This window comes from Pinus tabuliformis, chromosome 2_2 (genome assembly GCF_031772625.1).
Source record: "Pinus tabuliformis cultivar Carrire ecotype Pingquan chromosome 2_2, CPIR1, whole genome shotgun sequence".
NCBI classification, from domain to species: domain Eukaryota; kingdom Viridiplantae; phylum Streptophyta; class Pinopsida; order Pinales; family Pinaceae; genus Pinus; species Pinus tabuliformis.
Window position 1 is genome coordinate 26,936,821 of NC_142300.1, and position 16,612 is coordinate 26,953,432.

Sequence of the window (16,612 nt, forward strand, 5' to 3'; positions counted from 1 at the left end):
GAGCAGTTTCCAACCCTCCTGGCTCAGAAATGTTAGCTCCTCTGCAAAACTCAGACTTCTGCGCAGGTGACTGAGTTGCCTCTGTGTGAACCCTTCTAGCTCAGCGTCAAGCTTTGCGTGAGCCCTTCTAGCTCAGCATCAAGCTCTGTGTGGGCCCTTCTAGCACAGTGTCAACCCCTCTAGTGTCTCTCTGCCTCTCTTTGTTGTGTATCCTGGGCTCTAAAGAAGATACTCCAACCCAACTATCCTTGCCCCTCAACTGCAAGAAATCTACTCAATCATAATTTCCTCCTAAGAACTTCTCACTTCAGAAATTCGATATCTTGATCTCTTGGTGTGTTTTCCAAATGACCCTCAAGCTCCCTTAAATAATCTTCCCATTGACATTCAATGGCTCAGATTAAAAGCTAATCAATGGCTAAAATCATTTTAACTTGATCCTTGTCTTCTTCTAGAAGTTACACCCACAATTAGATTAATACCCATTAATATTTTTAATTTCCTAAGTTTAGGCTTAGGGTCCCATTAAAAAAATATTAATTATTTTAATAAAATTGTCTCTGGGTGGAATTTCCCAAAACGCTTTATGGGTTCTTTGGAATACATGTGCCCAAGCCTCCCTGCAAAATTTGAGGCCTAGAGCACATCCAATGCTACCCCAAATCAACAGGAAGAACTTTGATATAGCGTGGAAAGACTATCCCACATCTCTTTGGCTGTGTTCTGGCCAGATATATGTGAGACTATATGATCTCGGATTCCATCCAAGATTATCCACTTTGCCTACACCATTTCTCTTTTGTACTCCTTCAGTTGATTAGGATCCTGGGGTACTACATTCACATTATCTATATAGGCTTTCAGGCCATGTTCATCTAGAAGGAAGGACATCCTACCCTTCCATATGACATAGTTGGAGGCTCCCTCCAACCTAACATGATCTCTAAGCCTAGTTGTGGCCATCTCTGAAACTGTCGAAAACTCCCTCTTTCCCTCTGCTTGGTTGCTTCTCTGCTATTCCCACTCCCTTCTGGAGTGAGAAGATCCGCTCACAACTACTACCAATCTACTTGGAAAAATCGAACTTCTAAAACTTGAAGTCCCCTGAGAGAAATTTTCCCTCTGTTGTGTGTGCTTTTCTCTTCCACCCAACGCTAGTTCTACTACCGCAAGCTGTTGCAAAACACTCTGCATCCAACCAAGGTATCTGCTCAGCGAAATCTGAGTTGTTGCTACTCCCTCTAACTGTTGGAATCACTATTCTGGATAGATTGCTTTTTCTACCAACCTACAACTGAAAATCAAACCCTTACGCAGCAATTTTATCTACCTATCTAGGTACTGTGCAACCCCCGAGAATTTCAGCCTGTTGCTCCCTCTGAACAGCAAAATTCCCTTCTCCGCTTCTGAGCTCCCCGGCTGATCACTCACACTCTGATACGATGTGAAAAATTCACCACTTAAATCTGATTGAAGCAACTAGAAATTATTCTTCTAATTGTTAATTAATTTAACAATTTATTTTCTACGACAAATACTGAATAAATCACACCACAACCTTCACAAATTAAACTGCGGAAGAAAATAGCGTTGGAAACTGAGAAAATTCTAGCACACACACATAAAAAATTAATACAATTAATTTTGGACAAAAGTCCCCAAAAAAACCCAACATGGGAAAACCGGTGCAACAGCTAAGGGTTTTATTATTATGCAGTAGTGAATTCTGAGTACAATCTATGGATGCCCAACTGGCAATCCAAACAGCAAGAAAATTTGGCCAAAATTATCTAAGGGAATTTATCTTCCTCCACAAGCAACCTCAACGCAACTCTGCCTCGGAAAACTCGTCCTCCTGGACCCTCTGCACAGGCTTTTGTGCAGACCCTTTGACGTATAGCCCAGAACTACCTTTGATTAAGTCATTATGCCTATCTTTGCTGAGGAAAATGATTCTCCGGCCTTCTGAAAGACTTTCCAGGCCTCTGGAAGCTGAATCAATTTTCCCACAACCAAATCGAATTGCCCTCTAAAGTTGATTGTGCGGTCCTCTACGTTGCCTCATTGGGAATAACTCGACCTCTTGCTAATGCCTCTCCAGATCTGGAAAACTTCCTCCAGATCATTTTCCTTGCCCCTCTTTGTCTATGGCACTCTGCTTCCTTCTCTTGCTTTCTAGCAACTGTTGCTACTCTATGGAAATCAAATTGCCAAGGAAATCGAACTCCTCAAGTGTATTCTCCATCTATTCAGCGACTTCTTATAATCCTCTGTGGGAATTCCAATGACCCAGATCATATTGGAGTCGATCTGTGTGACTTCCTAGATGATTCACACGTTATCTCAATTAATATTGATGAATTAACTAGATTTCCTAAGTTTAGACTTAGGAAATATTAAAAAATAGGCTAATAATCTAATCGAGACACTTCTAGGTGAAATTTCCAAAAACAATTTCTAGGTGATGGAGAACTCCTATGTTTTAGCCTCTCCACAAAGTTTCAAGACTAGAACACCTCCGATGCTACAGAAACTAACATTCCTTTTATAGGAATGAGTAAATCCTCCCTAGTTGAGAGAAATGGAGATATACATCATTCTTGTCTTCACATGATGAAGAACGAATGGAGGATTGGGTAAGCATTTGAGATCAATATCGATACTCTTTGAGAATGAGGTAAGGCATCCAATAGGTAAGAGTAGTCGAGGAGGAAATTCCTTGAGGATGTGGAAATCGAAGACAAAAATGGTCCTAAAAGGACATACCTGGTGAACATCCAGATGAGGTATGTGCCTTGAGAGACAATGATGAAGGTGTCTATAAATCATTTGTCTCCCCAGCATTGTGCTCTAATCTAGCGGAGAGATAGAGTTGTTAGACAAGGCCTTGCTATATGACAATGTTGGTTAATATGATGAGATGCACTGATATAAGTAGAAAAGATAGCTTATGAGATGGCTTACCAATCCGACTTTTCTCATGAGAATTCTTCAATATGAGAATGTCCATGTACCATCTATGTATTATGAATACCTCCTTAGTTAAAATGAAGTGTTGAAATATGTAACTACGTTCGGTCTTCATAATGTCTTATGTAATCTTGATTTAATGTATTTGATGTAAAAGATAAAAGATAAATTATCATTATTGTTTTATAGCATGGGTTTCATGCTTAAGATCAATTTGTTTTAGGTCAAAGCACCCATTGTGTGCTTCTAGGCTTTTTTCATATAGTCAAGAAGTCAAAGAGTCATTGTAATATGTAATAGACCTTACTAGGCATCTTGTATCATTTTAAAAGAATTTATTTAGAGTCAAAAATGGCATAGTCCTCCTCCAAGACCAAGTCGGCCCGCAAGAAGACAAGTTGGCCTAGAGTGATGAAGTCGGCCTCATTAGGGCTCCCTAGAAGCCTATATATACATGGCATTCGACCTCATTTGGAGAATCTAAGTTCAATCAAAAGAAGGAAAACAAGAAAAGGGAGCGAAGAAGGAGAAACAAAGAGACAATAAGAGAAGCCAAAATCTGATTTTTTGGGTAAACATTCCCTCACACGTGCAAAGGAATTAGAGCATCATTTTGTTGCAGCAAAGACTAAAATTGGAATCATCACAAAGGGTCGAAATTTGGGTTAAAAAAGGATCAATTTAGAAGTCGAGTTACCAAGGAAAAATAACCACTCTAAGCGAAGAGAGAGAAGGTCAAATTCAGCCTCTATCACCCGCACGTGGGAAATTACAACTATTGGAGGATGACCGAAAAAGTGCAAACCTGAAGCAATAGCCAAAATTTTGAAGTGAGGCCGAAATCAGAAGTGTTGAAACAATTTGACTTGGGTTGACTTTGTGAAAAGAAAGTTCATCAAGAGAAGGTTGACTTGGTCTTGGAGGAGTCTTTGTCTTGGGTCTTAGGTCTTGGAATTTGTCATTTGAAGATTCTATAAGAAGAGAAGAATTATTGTGGGTTTTCCTCTATAGGAGAGGTTTTGGCCCTGGCTAGCAGCCTATATCTTGTGTCCTCTTGTTCTATTGATCTTCATAGTTTGGTAGTTGTTTGATGATAAGAACATTATAATAATCAATACAAGAAGAAGCTAAATACAAGTACATCAAGTTTAAGTAAAAGAACATCACAAGCAGTTATCAAGTATAGAGAAATCACCCTAATTTAGCTACCACTGATTTCTCAACACTGCCAACTCTACCACTGTACTACAACTAATCGCATGCTGTTGTAACCACTGAAATCCAAAATACTAAACAATGAATCAATTGTGTCCCCATGATGCAACTGTCTCTGAGTCTCTGACTGTTACTAGCCTCTACGCTACCCACTAAGTCTATCTGCGCTGCAACTACACTGTGCTTCTTAGCATCTGATTGCAACTAGTACTGCAATCGTCCTCCAAGAACTAAATAGATCATACGATCCAGCCTACTACTAAATACTGTGGGCCCATGTAGCAAAGGTAATGATCCATGAGGAAAAACTTGTCCGATGCTCACCTCTATGGACCCTACCCAAATCTCGCAACTCTGGTGACTAAATTTCAATGTCAACTCACTTCTCTCTTGGAGGTATAGCTACTTATAATGTGAATTCATCCTCCAACCTGGAAGACATATTGTTTATCTCCGTCAAAGTTGTTGCCTGCTCCTGCTTCTACTTCTTCCTCTGAGGATGCTAAATGTTATAGTGACCAAACTCACCACACCTAAAGCATTTGATCTTCGACAGGTCCTTTTTTTTCTTATCTCCTCCTTGTGAGCCTTGTCCCTGACTGGGACCTTTCTTTGCCTTTCCCTTTGATGCAAGGGCTACATTCTCCTCTTCCTTCACGCTTTTCGATCCTTTGCTACTACTACAACCGAGATTACTCCTGACTAGAGCTAGTCTCATCTCCCCCTATGTAAAATCTTCCCATAATCGATCCCAACCTGGTAACTAATCTCGTCCAGTGATATACCTTGAATGAAGGTACCCCATTCTTCGATGAAACCGTTGATGGCTATACGCACCAACTCACTGTCTGGAGGTGTCTCTCCAACTGCGGCAAGCTCATTCCGGACATCTTGAATCCTGGTGAGGTAAGGAGTAACCCCTTCACCCTTATGCATCCTGGTGGTCCTCAACTTCTCCTTCAAGAACATCTTACGATTCTCCAAAAGGATTCTAGTAGAGCGATGTGAGAGTATCCCACATTTCTTTGGTCAAATTCTTGGCCGCTATATGTGAGACAACATGATCTCAAACTCCGTCGAGAATCAACCTCTTCGCCTTGGCCATCCCCTTATTGTAATTTTCTAGTTGATCAACAATTGTAGGTACAACTACAACCCTTTCTATGTACACCTTCAGACCATGCAAGTCTAGTAGGAAAGTCATTATGGCTTTCCATATACAATAGTTGGATGTCCCATCTAACCTATGCTGGTATCTAAGCCCTGTTGAAGCCATTTTCTACAAAACTCACAGCTGGGAAATAAACAGGAATCTCCTCCTCTCCTTGCTAGAGTGTTTGCTCTATTATACGCACTCCCTTCTGGAAATGCACACTTTTACTCTGTTGTTTCCCTCTACTATTGGAAATTTCGAATTTCTTTCAAGATTGAAATTGGAAACGCTCCAAGAAAAAATCCCTCATTGTGTGCAATCTCTCTTCTACCCGATGTTGCTTCTACTACTGCAAAATTGTTGCAAAAACAACTGCGCCCAGATCTGCCTTGCAAATTTACCGATCTGCTTCACCAGAATTGCTTTCCAGCGTCACCACTACCTGTTGGAACCTCTGTTTTAAAAATCGGTTGGCTCGGAACCGACTCGGCCGAGTTGGTCCGAGCAAGGCCTTAAAACTATGACCCGGCCTTGGATTCGGTTCGGCCAGCCCAATATTAACCTATCCGGCTCGACCGAGCCCGCAATAACTCGGCCGAGTTAGAGATAGTGGCCCACACAAACCCGAAAACTGCGATTTTTTTTTTGAAGTTTTTTGGGGGACTCCTAACCAGTTTATAGTTTGCCTATTTGGTCTTTGGGGTCCATTCCCCTCTCCTAAACCTTATTTAACCCACTCAACCCCTCTCATTCTCTCACAGCCATCTCATGCATTTGAGTGAGAATTTCAGTGAGAGTTTGTGAGGAGTTGTTGAGTTTGTTTTTGGAGCAGCAGTGAGGAGTCTTGGGCAAGCATTGTAGCTGGAGTGAGGAGCTTCTTGGGCAGCCATTTGGAGCAGCATTGAGGAGTTGGTTTCTTGGAGCAAGCTTGAGGAAGCAGTTTGTGCCTAGAGGTATTTTTTTTCACTTATAAAAATCTGTTTTTGCTTATTAAATTTTATGTGCAAATCTAAAAATCCTAAAGAGTGTTTTTTGTGAAAGAAATGAACATTGAATCAATGTTTTTTTGTTTTGTTTTCATTTTCAAGTTGTTTGCTTTCATTTCCAAGTCAAAAAATGGCACCTAGAGTGAAAGATGTTGCTTGGGCATATGTTGAAATGGTTGATAGTCAAACGCATTGCAAATTTTGCCATAGGAAAATTAAGGAAAATCCTGAGGGCATTAATAGGCTAAAACAACACTTGGCGGGGATTAGAGGCCAAATTACTCCATGTGCCTCACCAAAAATTGGGAAGATTAGGAAGGATTTGTTAGCCAACTTTGAGAAGTTTAAAGAAGATAAGGCTAGGCAAAAAGAGTTAGAGGCTGAAATTGGGAGGAAGAGGAATATACAAAAAATGCTAGCTACCAACCCCCATTTCGATTTTGAGGGTTCTTCCTCTATCCCTTGTACTGATGGATCCAACCCCTTCCGATATGTTCCTCCCTCTTTTGAGTCTATTCAAGAAAAGGTTAAGGGTCAAATGAAAAAGGGTGATATGAATATCAAAAGTTATTTCACTCCCTCCTCTCCATCAAATGCACATGGTCCTCAACCTAGTAGAAGTCATTTGCAGCCCACTTTAGATGACCATTGGAAGAAAGAATTGAGGGAGACTGCTTGTGACTACATAGCTAGATGGTGGTATGATGCTAATACCTCCTTCAATGCTTCTCGTTCACCATATTATGAGCCTATGTTTGATGCCATACATGCTGCTGCAAAAGGCTTCAAAGGCGCTACTATGCATGAGCTAAGGGGGTATCGTTTGCAGAAAGAAACTGCCTCCATTAATGAGTATTTGAAAGATTTCAAGGACTCATGGGCAAGAACAAGATGTACCATCATGTCAGATGGAGGGACTGATCAAAGAAACCATACCATCATAAACTTTCTTATCTTCTGCCCACAGGGAACCATGTTTCTAAAATCAGTTTATGCATCTGATAAGGTAAAAGATGGACAATTGTTGTTTTCGCTATTGGATGAGGTTGTTGGAGGTGGGGGTGGCTAATGTTGTTCAACTCAACACAAATAATGCCTCTAACTATGTTCTTGCTGGTAAATTGTTAGAGGAAAAGCACAGAACCATCTTTTGGACCCCATGTGCTGCACATTGCATAGACCTCATGCTTGAGGATATTGGCAAATTAGATCGGGTCAAAAACACTGTAGATCATGCCAAAAGCATAACAAAATTTATCTACAACCATTCATGGATTTTGAGCTTGATGAGGAAACACACAGGAGGCAAGGATATTATTAGGTCTGCCATCACTAGATTTGCTACTCATTTTTTGACATTTCAATCTATGCTTTCACAACATAGAAACTTGCAAAAGATTTTTTCCAATGAAGAATGGAATCAAATCCAGTGGCCTCACAAACTGGAAGGAAAAGAATAGAAAAGAAAGTTAATGAAGAAATATTCTGGAGAAAGGCAGCAGAGATTGTGAAGCTTGCTGAGCCACTGGTTAAGGTGTTGCGGTTGGTGGATGGGGAAAGATTGGTTATGGGCTTCATTTATGAGGCTATGGATCAATCAAAGGAGCAAATAAAGAGGGCATACAAGGATAAAGTGGCTAAATATGGGCCCATTTAGGCAATCATTGATGAAAGATGGAACAATCAACTCCATCACCCTATACATGCAGCTGGGTATTTTTGAACCCACAGTATCATTATAAAACTAAGGCGACAGGAGCTTTGAAGGGGGAGATTAGAGATGGATTGATTGACTGCATTGATCGCATGATCCCATTGGAGTGTGATCAGCTAGAGATACACCGACAGGCCACAACCTTTGGCAGTGCCTCAGGTACCTTTGGGAAGAACCTAGCAAAGATTGCAAGGGATGTAGATGAGCCAGGTAAACAAAGATTTCAATTTTCAAATTCTTAATACTTATTTCGTTAAATTGTTTATAATTTGAAAGTTGGATATAATTTGTAATTTTGTTGAGCTAACTCATTACAGTGCTATGTTTTTTGCAGCACAATGGTGGGAGGCTCTTGGTAGCCATTGTCCTGAATTGCAGAGGTTTGCAATTCATATTTTGAGTCAAACTTGCAATGCTACTGGGTGTGAGCGCAATTGGTCTGTCTTTGAGAGGATTCACACAAAGAAGAGAAACCGTTTGGATCAAAAACGGTTAAATGATCTAGTCTATGTCCAATACAACCTCCAGCTCAGACGCAACCAAATGCTGAACAAAAGACCTGATTCAGATCCCATTGTGTTGGAAGACATTGATCCAACATTAGATTGGGTAGTGGAGAGTCAGTCAGCAGAGTTTGATTCTGATGAGGACCTTGATTTGGATTTATAGGTGGAGGCAACACTCGAACATAATATTCAGTTGAATGCAGATCCTGATCCACTTGTACTAGCCTCAGGGCCAGCCCCAAGTCCTCCAGTTGTAGGTGCTTCTTCTATGGAGCCACAACAGAAGTGCATATCTCGTCTATCACAGCTTGCAGCTGCTGCACACACCAATGTTGTGAAAAATGCGAGCGGGATTAAATCGGCGCCGGGAATGAAGTGGAAAAAATCGGAAAAATCAGGAAAAAAGCGTTTGGTACAAAAATATTCATTTTTTTTCAATTTTTTTAATATCTAAACCATCTACAACATAAAATAAATACATTGACACATAAATATGATAAAAAAAACTAATATATAAGATGTTTAATATCATTTCTAGCACTAAAATCACACATAACATTGAATCATGTCCTGAATAGTAAGTCCTGACTCCTGAGTCCCAGCTCAGCCTCAAAATATCAACAAAAAATATGATAATGTATCTCATCATGTCATAATGTCATAGACTCATATACAATAAAATGAAAGTCTAATCCTATTGATTTCCTCTGCCCCTCTTGCGAGAAAATGTCACAGCTTTCCCTTTCCCTCTAGATGTAGATGCTGGTGCCTGTGCTGGTGGAAATGGCAGTGGAGTCTGATGTGCTCTAAAAGCTGAAGAACTAGAAGTATGAGCTACAGGAGGTAGACCACGTCCTCTACTGGTGGCAGTGGTAGCCCGGGTAGGCGGTGTCACCTCCTCCTCCTGCTCCTCCTCCCTCCACTACATCCTGCACTAACCAATCATCAGCAGAATCCATGAGAGGCCTCTCGGCCTCAACCCTCCATGCAGCAGTGGTGTCAATCCCATCCAATGAGATGGCATCCACATCAGGTGTCCTCTCGAGTTGCCTCACCCACAATCGAAGATTGTAGTAGACGTAGACCATGTCATTAAGTCGTTGGGACTCCAACCTGTACAAAGATCATGAAATAATAATTAATAATTAATATTATAAAAAAAATATTGTTTAATGAATTCAAAAATTTATTTGGAAATTTGCAATATTTTAAATGTTTAAGTGTTAACCTGTTGCGCTTCTTGTTGTGTATTTTTTCAAATACACTCCAGTTGCGCTCAAATCCTGAGGAGCTGCATGTTTGGCTGAGGATGCGTACGGCAAGCTTTTGCAAAAGGGGTACTCTGCCACCATACATCTTCCACCATGCATCTACAACAAAATTACAAATAAAATTTTAAATAAACATAAGAAAAAAATGGAATTTGAAGAGACAATGAAATTTGAAACAAAGTTACAAACTAAAAAATACCTGGCATTTTAATCGTCCTATCAGTGACAGCCATCTCAAAGCCAAATGTGCCACCTGCCATCTTATATGTCTCAATTTGTTTAGAGATCTCTATACGTTGTTTTGGAGATCGCACCATCTTCTGGACACAGGATAAGAATCCATCCATGATCTCAGCATCAAAATCAAACCCACATGCATAAGAAAATGCAGGGTTCAGGAAAAGCCCAGCAGCATGAATGGGACGAGGGAGTGTGTTGTTCCATCGCTCATCAATCACTCCCCATAGAAGGAGTTGTTTCTGAAACCCATCATCTCCCTTATCATCATAGTAGGCCCGAATGGCTTCTTTGGCCCTGTCCATGGCTTCATACAAATAGCCCATTGCGGGCTTGTCACCATCAACCAACCGAAGAACCTTTACCAAAGGTTCAGTAACGGCGCACACCTCCTGCACTCCCGCCCAGAAGTCTTCCTGGTATGAAACTAGTCTGCATACGACGTCTCCTTCTGGTTTGCGGCTCATTGACATAGCACACCACTCCTTTGAAAGAAACACTCTCTTCACATCCCACATAGAATTCACGAGGGATTGAAGAGATATGAAACTCGTGGCAAACCGTGTAATGGCAGGGTGCACCTTGTTGGTGAATCTTCTCATCAAGCTAAGCACAGATGTATGATTATATATAAATTTTGTGATGCTTTTTGATGAGTCAACAATATCTTTGACAAAGGGAATTTTCCCTATGTCCTCTAACATCAAATCAATACAATGGGCAGCACAAGGTGTCCAAAATAAAGTAGGATGCCTGTCCATAAGCATTCTACCAGTAGCAACATAATTTGCAGCATTGTCCGTTATGACTTGGACAACATGTTGTTCACCCACCTCCAAAATAAACACATCCAGCAAATCACATAAAGTTCTTGCATCTTTGATTTGATGAGATGCATCAATAGATTTGATAAACATAGTCCCCTTGGGACAACTAACCAAGAAGTTTATAAGGGTTCTCCCCTTTTGGTCAGTCCAACCATCTGACATAACAGTGCATCCTGTTTGTGCCCATGATGCCCTAAAATCCTCCAATCTTTGGGTGCAGGCACGCTTTTCATCTTGAAGAATCTGGCCTCTGAAATCATGATAAGAAGGGATTTTGTACCCCGGGCCAACACTGGCAATAGCATCAACAATAGGTTGGAAAAATGGATTATTCCTTACAATGCTGAAAGGAATATCACTCCAGAGGAGAAATTTTGCCATCAACCTGTCAGCTTGTTCTTTTTCAGTTCTTTTTAGCATTGAACCGATAGATGGTTGTGAACCAGGTGTGGTTCGAGGAACAAAAAATGATGATGCAGCTACCGGATTGACTGACGCTGCAGTAGAACTAGTGCCACTTGGCCCACTTCCTTCAGCTGACCTTTTTAGTTGCCTTTTGAGTTCTTCTTTGGCCTCTCTAGTGTGCTCTAATTCTCCCAATGTTCTCATGGCTCTTTGGATAAGTTCAGGATTTGTATTTATACAGGGCCCCACATCATGTCCAAGGATTTGTGCAAGGTGAAACTTCAACCTGTACACCCCCCCCCCGCGTATCTCCTTTCCACACAACTTGCAATTCAAGTTTTGTCTATCATTTGGAGCTTTAGGTTCACCATATTCCCAGAAAGGATCCAATTTCCTTGGCATGTTTGTTTTTGAATTTTGAATTTGCAAACCTATGGGAAAATAAGGATTAGGAAATAGGAATTTAGGATTACAATTTAGCATTTACAAAATTACAAGTTACAAATTTCCAGAATCCAAAGTTCCAAACCCAAGTTACCCAACCAAATGGCAAATGCCAAAAACAATGAAAAAACATAAACAATGTTTAAAAAAAATGAAAAATAAAAATAAAAAAATTGGTTCCCATAGTCATACCAATTTACCCATCCCAAATCAATGAAAAAATACAAAAAATTCTTTAAAAACAATGAAAACAAAAGGAAAATGGTGCCCATATGAAGTTTCCCAACCAAAAACAATGAAAACAATGTTTTTAAATAAGGAAAACAAAAAAAAATTAATCCACATACCGTTTTTATGGAGAAATTGGTGGTCTCCTCTTGAATTTGTCCTACAAGCACTTAGATTTGCTCACAAACCCTCCAGCTACTCTCTCCAAGACGTTCTCCTCCTCCTACGCGCACCCACAGTCCAAATGAACAAAAAAAATCAAAAATCGGATTATAAAACCCGCTGCCTCGACACCCTGCACGTTTTTCCGAAAAAAGCGCGATTTTTTCGAAAAAAGCACGCTTTTTTCCCATAAAACGCATGATTAAATCGCCTCAGGGAAAAAAGTGCGATTTTTTGAAAAAAGCGTGATTTAATCGCGCTTTTAACAACACTGGCACACACTGCTAGTGCTACCACTTCTAGAGTTGCAGTTGGAGAAGATGATGAGGAGGAGCCATGGGGCCCCTGTCTGACTCTGATCCAGAGGTTGATCCAGATGATCTTCGCTCCTCTAGCAGTAGCCAGTGACGCCACTAGCCAATAGTACTGGTCACAGTTTACTTTTGTTGTAGAGACCATTTCTAGCCTCCTTGGTTATGTGTTTTTGTTTTGATCTCTATATCATCATCATGTATGTATTGGACAGTGCACTCGGTGCCATTCTGATATAATGGATATATACATGAGCCTTCTTTGAACATATGTTGTCTTCTATCTATATTCTAATGCTGTGTGTTTGGAAACATGAATGAAAATCTTTAAAATTATGTTTTTTATATAAAAAAATTAATGTATTTTTTACAACGACCGAGTCATTGAAATCGAGCTGGCCGAGTCAATACCAAGTCAGAGTCGGAGTTGGAGTCAACCCTTAGCCGAGTCGATGTTGGAGTCGAAGTTTTAAAACATTGGCTGGAACTATTCTTGGGCAATTCGAATTTTTCCTGCAAACTGCCATTGGAAAATTGAACCCTCTACCTAGCAACTCGAACTACCTGGCTAGATCTGAGCAAATCTGGAGAAATTATGTTGTTGCTCCCTCTGAACTGTGAATTTCTCCCTCTTTGTCTTTGATCCACTGATTTGTCAAACTTTCTATAATACCATGTGAAATTTTCTTTAAATTGCAGCAACTGGAATTAATTCTTCTAACGGATAAATTATGCAGTTTATTTTGTTACAGCAAAATAACGAATTAATCACTGCAATTCTCCACAAATAAAAACATTGCAGAAATAATCTGGAAACTTAGAAAATACTAGCACACACACAATCAAATTTGACACAGTTATTTTTGGACAAATGTCCCCAGAAAAAACCCAATGCAAGAAAACCAATGCAGCAGATGAGGGTTTTATTATTATTCTTCAGTAGCAAAAATTTTGAGTACAAATTGGATGTCAAATTGGCAATTCTCTCCTGACAGAAATACTGGCAAAATAATTGAGGGAAATTTACCCCTCCACAAGCAATCCGGTAACAATCTATTTGCTAGACCTGGCCCCAAAAAACCCTTGTGCAGTGATTTCTATGCACTGCCCGGATCTGCTCCTGAATTGGTCATCTAGCCTATTGATGCCTCTGGAAGTGTTTACCCTGCCCTTTAGAAAATATTCCCAGCCTCCGGAACCTTAAACAATCTCCTTCCCAGCTGAATCAAATTACCTCTTTGAGGCTCCTGCGCAGCCTCCTAGGAAAATAATTTGGCCTCCTCTCCTAACTCTTCTAGATCTAGAATCCTTCTCCAGAAATCTACTATTGATCTCTCTCTTGCTCCTGTTTCCTTCTAGCTCAAATTCTTCTGGTTGAATGTTGCTCTCTAGAAAATCGATCTGCCAAGGAAACTCACTCTTCTCTGTGTCTAGCTCCAACCCCATCGACCTCCTCTTATAATCTCTCGTTGGCTCACCAACAACCATGATTAAATCCTCATCAATAGCTAATATTGTCTCTGGATTGATCCATGTGAGTTTCTAGAGAAATCTCACATTTCTCAATTAATTCCCATTAATTAATCATTTTTTCTAAGTTAGACTTAGGAAAAATTTAATTGAATAATTAACTTAATTGAGCCATCTCTAGGTCTGAAGTTGTTGTATTTCTAAGCCTCTCTGAAAAAAGTTGACACTAGAACACCTGTCTAATGCTACAAAATTAACAAGGGAAAAAATAATTATGAAGACTGACCATAGTTACAAAATTCAACAACTCCTACCTAAGTAAAACATACGTAAAGCCACCCTTATTCTCAAAATCAAGTTGCCAATTAACATAACCCAACACTCTTCTTTGTGTAATTCATGTCGAGCCAGAGTGACCTATAACTGTTAGCATTTTCACTTGTTCTTCTTGATGTAAAGGCCAAAATACTACCAAGTCAATACACTACCTTTGGGTTTTTGAACTCATGGTAATTTGTATTAAGTTTAGGTGCACATTTACAGTGGTATTCAACATTGACAACACACCTCCTAACATTTCATTTGACCACACACTTAATGGATGTATGGAGGTAGAGATGTCTGAGGGCACATGTAATAAGCTGAACCAAATAGAACAAACCTGAGTTGAAATTAAAATTTGTTTTGAAGTTCAATGAACTTTGAACCTTAAGGTTCAAGTTTGGCACATCTTGTCACTTAACTCTTAACCACCCAAGCTAAACCCAATTGACTACTTGTAAGTTATATACCAAGCTGGTTTGTTAGTAAATCTTATAATGCCCATATGGATAGGATGTACCACTACTCAAAGGATGTAGAGGTGAGCTAATGGACTTTTACCATCCACCCACTACTGAGAGATGAATGTATACAAAGTCCTTATAACAATTATGTAGACCTCTCAACCAATGGTGCAAACATGAGTTTCTAATAAAAAAGGGTTTGTGTTTAAATCCTATGCCTAAAAGTTTACAGTTTTTAAAGGTCTGCTTTATAGTGTAGAAGTTTTGCAGTACCTTTTCTTTTAATTAGAATGAGAATTTCAAGAGAATTAGTAATTTTGAAAGATCGGCTGCTACTATTACACCAGATACAACTATTTCATAAATGCCACAAACAGACTAGTTGCAACATGTCTCCAAAGACTTGAACCCACATAGTTAAGGAAACAAATTATTCACCAAATCACTCAAGCTAAGATTTTTTAAAGGAGTACACAGGGGTGGGCTTTGATCCACTTATGTATGCACAGTCACAAAACCATTTAATATGGTCTGGTTGCAACCACACATTCGACCACTACCTCAAAGTGCCCCCATTGCTCCAAAGAAATCTCATGGAAATTAAACCTTACCTAATGGTGAAAACCTACTCACTTTCTACAATTAGATCCAACCTGTTTGGGGATTTTTGCAGTACTCTTATCTAAACTTAAAATGAATTATTCGTTTGCTTATATGCTTCTATAACAGAGTATTGTAATTTTGTTGTTCTTTCCGCACAAATAAACTTACATAAAAGTGCGATTTTGTTTATTACTACATAAAATTTGATAGCGTAGTTAAAAGGACGTTCCAGGAAAAAATCATCACAAGCAATTCAGGAGTATGACAGATTAGCAAACACAAACATAGCCCACAACTGTCATCAACTGTGTGAGAGTCAGAAATAGAAACCTCCAACTGGGCAAGAACTATTTTAACAGCCAAGTATGTGAAGAAATTATGAAGCTGGCCTGCTGCTTTGGCCTCTGGCGACATATCTGGAAAACCTGCAAATTGCAAATTAAAATGATAAAGGAATCAAAACTCTTATCGAAATAAAAAGAAATTATAATTGTTATGAAAATACAATTTGAAATAAACTAAACCAAACAAATGCATCACTAGTAAACTAACTGGAGGTTATCACACTACCAGGAACGAACATCTTTTGGCAGCGAATAGGAGTTGATCTCGTACATACTCTGTAGCCTGGGAATCTATTAGAACTGAACCTCCTACATGAGGAGTAAAATGGGCAGCTAATGAAACCTGGTGAAATTGGACACAAAAGAAGCTTCAGAATCGCCATTACTTAAGATATTTGCTTGTGGTTAGAGCTAGATTTTGAATTTGTTAAGAAAAGAAATAGTGGTGTAGATACAATAGTCAGATAATCTAGTTTTCTGGTTTCGAAAATATAGCAAAAGGATATTTAGTACTTCAAACAAAAACGTCCACAAGTACATATAGTGCTGAAATATCAGCAGTTAAAAAATTAAGAATAGAAAAGCACACAGGTAATGAAGTAATTAATAATCAGGAAAAATCAAATTGGGGAGGGAGGAGACGAGAAAATTGTGTCTGGCCCATCGTATTTAAAATGGGCAAATTCTTTAGTTCCATGGTTGATAAGACGCTATAGATAATGAAATAATTACACTGCACTTAACCAATTCATCTCAAGGATCTTTCGCCTTCCTATCGGTAGAGAGCAGATAGATATCGAGATAGGATATAACAAATAGATAGTGGCAATCGGTATTAATCTCTCCTTTCAATGACTTTAATCATGTAAGAATTAGATAATAGAAATTTTAATGGCAGTTTATAAGTCGGGTTTAAATTTAAAGTTTGTATAATACAAAAGTTTATTATACAGTGAAATGGGGTTGTTTAGGGAATCTTTA

General features: G+C 39.3%; 1 protein-coding gene across 2 annotated transcripts in view; it reads right to left on the reverse strand.

The window, feature by feature from the left end:
- Positions 1-16,385, reverse strand: part of RBCX1 (Chaperonin-like RbcX protein) — a 467,203-nt gene extending 450,818 nt beyond the window's left edge. Inside the window, exons 1-3 of one of the 2 annotated variants that reach the window (XM_089404192.1) lie at positions 16,274-16,385; positions 15,858-15,974; positions 15,618-15,712 (exon numbers count right to left, since the gene is read on the reverse strand). In XM_089404192.1, the coding sequence (XP_089260318.1) occupies positions 15,618-15,712; positions 15,858-15,974; positions 16,274-16,328 (267 nt within the window). In that variant the 5' untranslated portion in view covers positions 16,329-16,385. Of the gene's footprint in view, positions 1-15,617; positions 15,713-15,857; positions 16,139-16,273 lie in introns of those variants that run through there. The other variant, XM_089404193.1, reaches the window with a different exon arrangement.
- Positions 16,386-16,612: the final 227 nt, after the last annotated feature.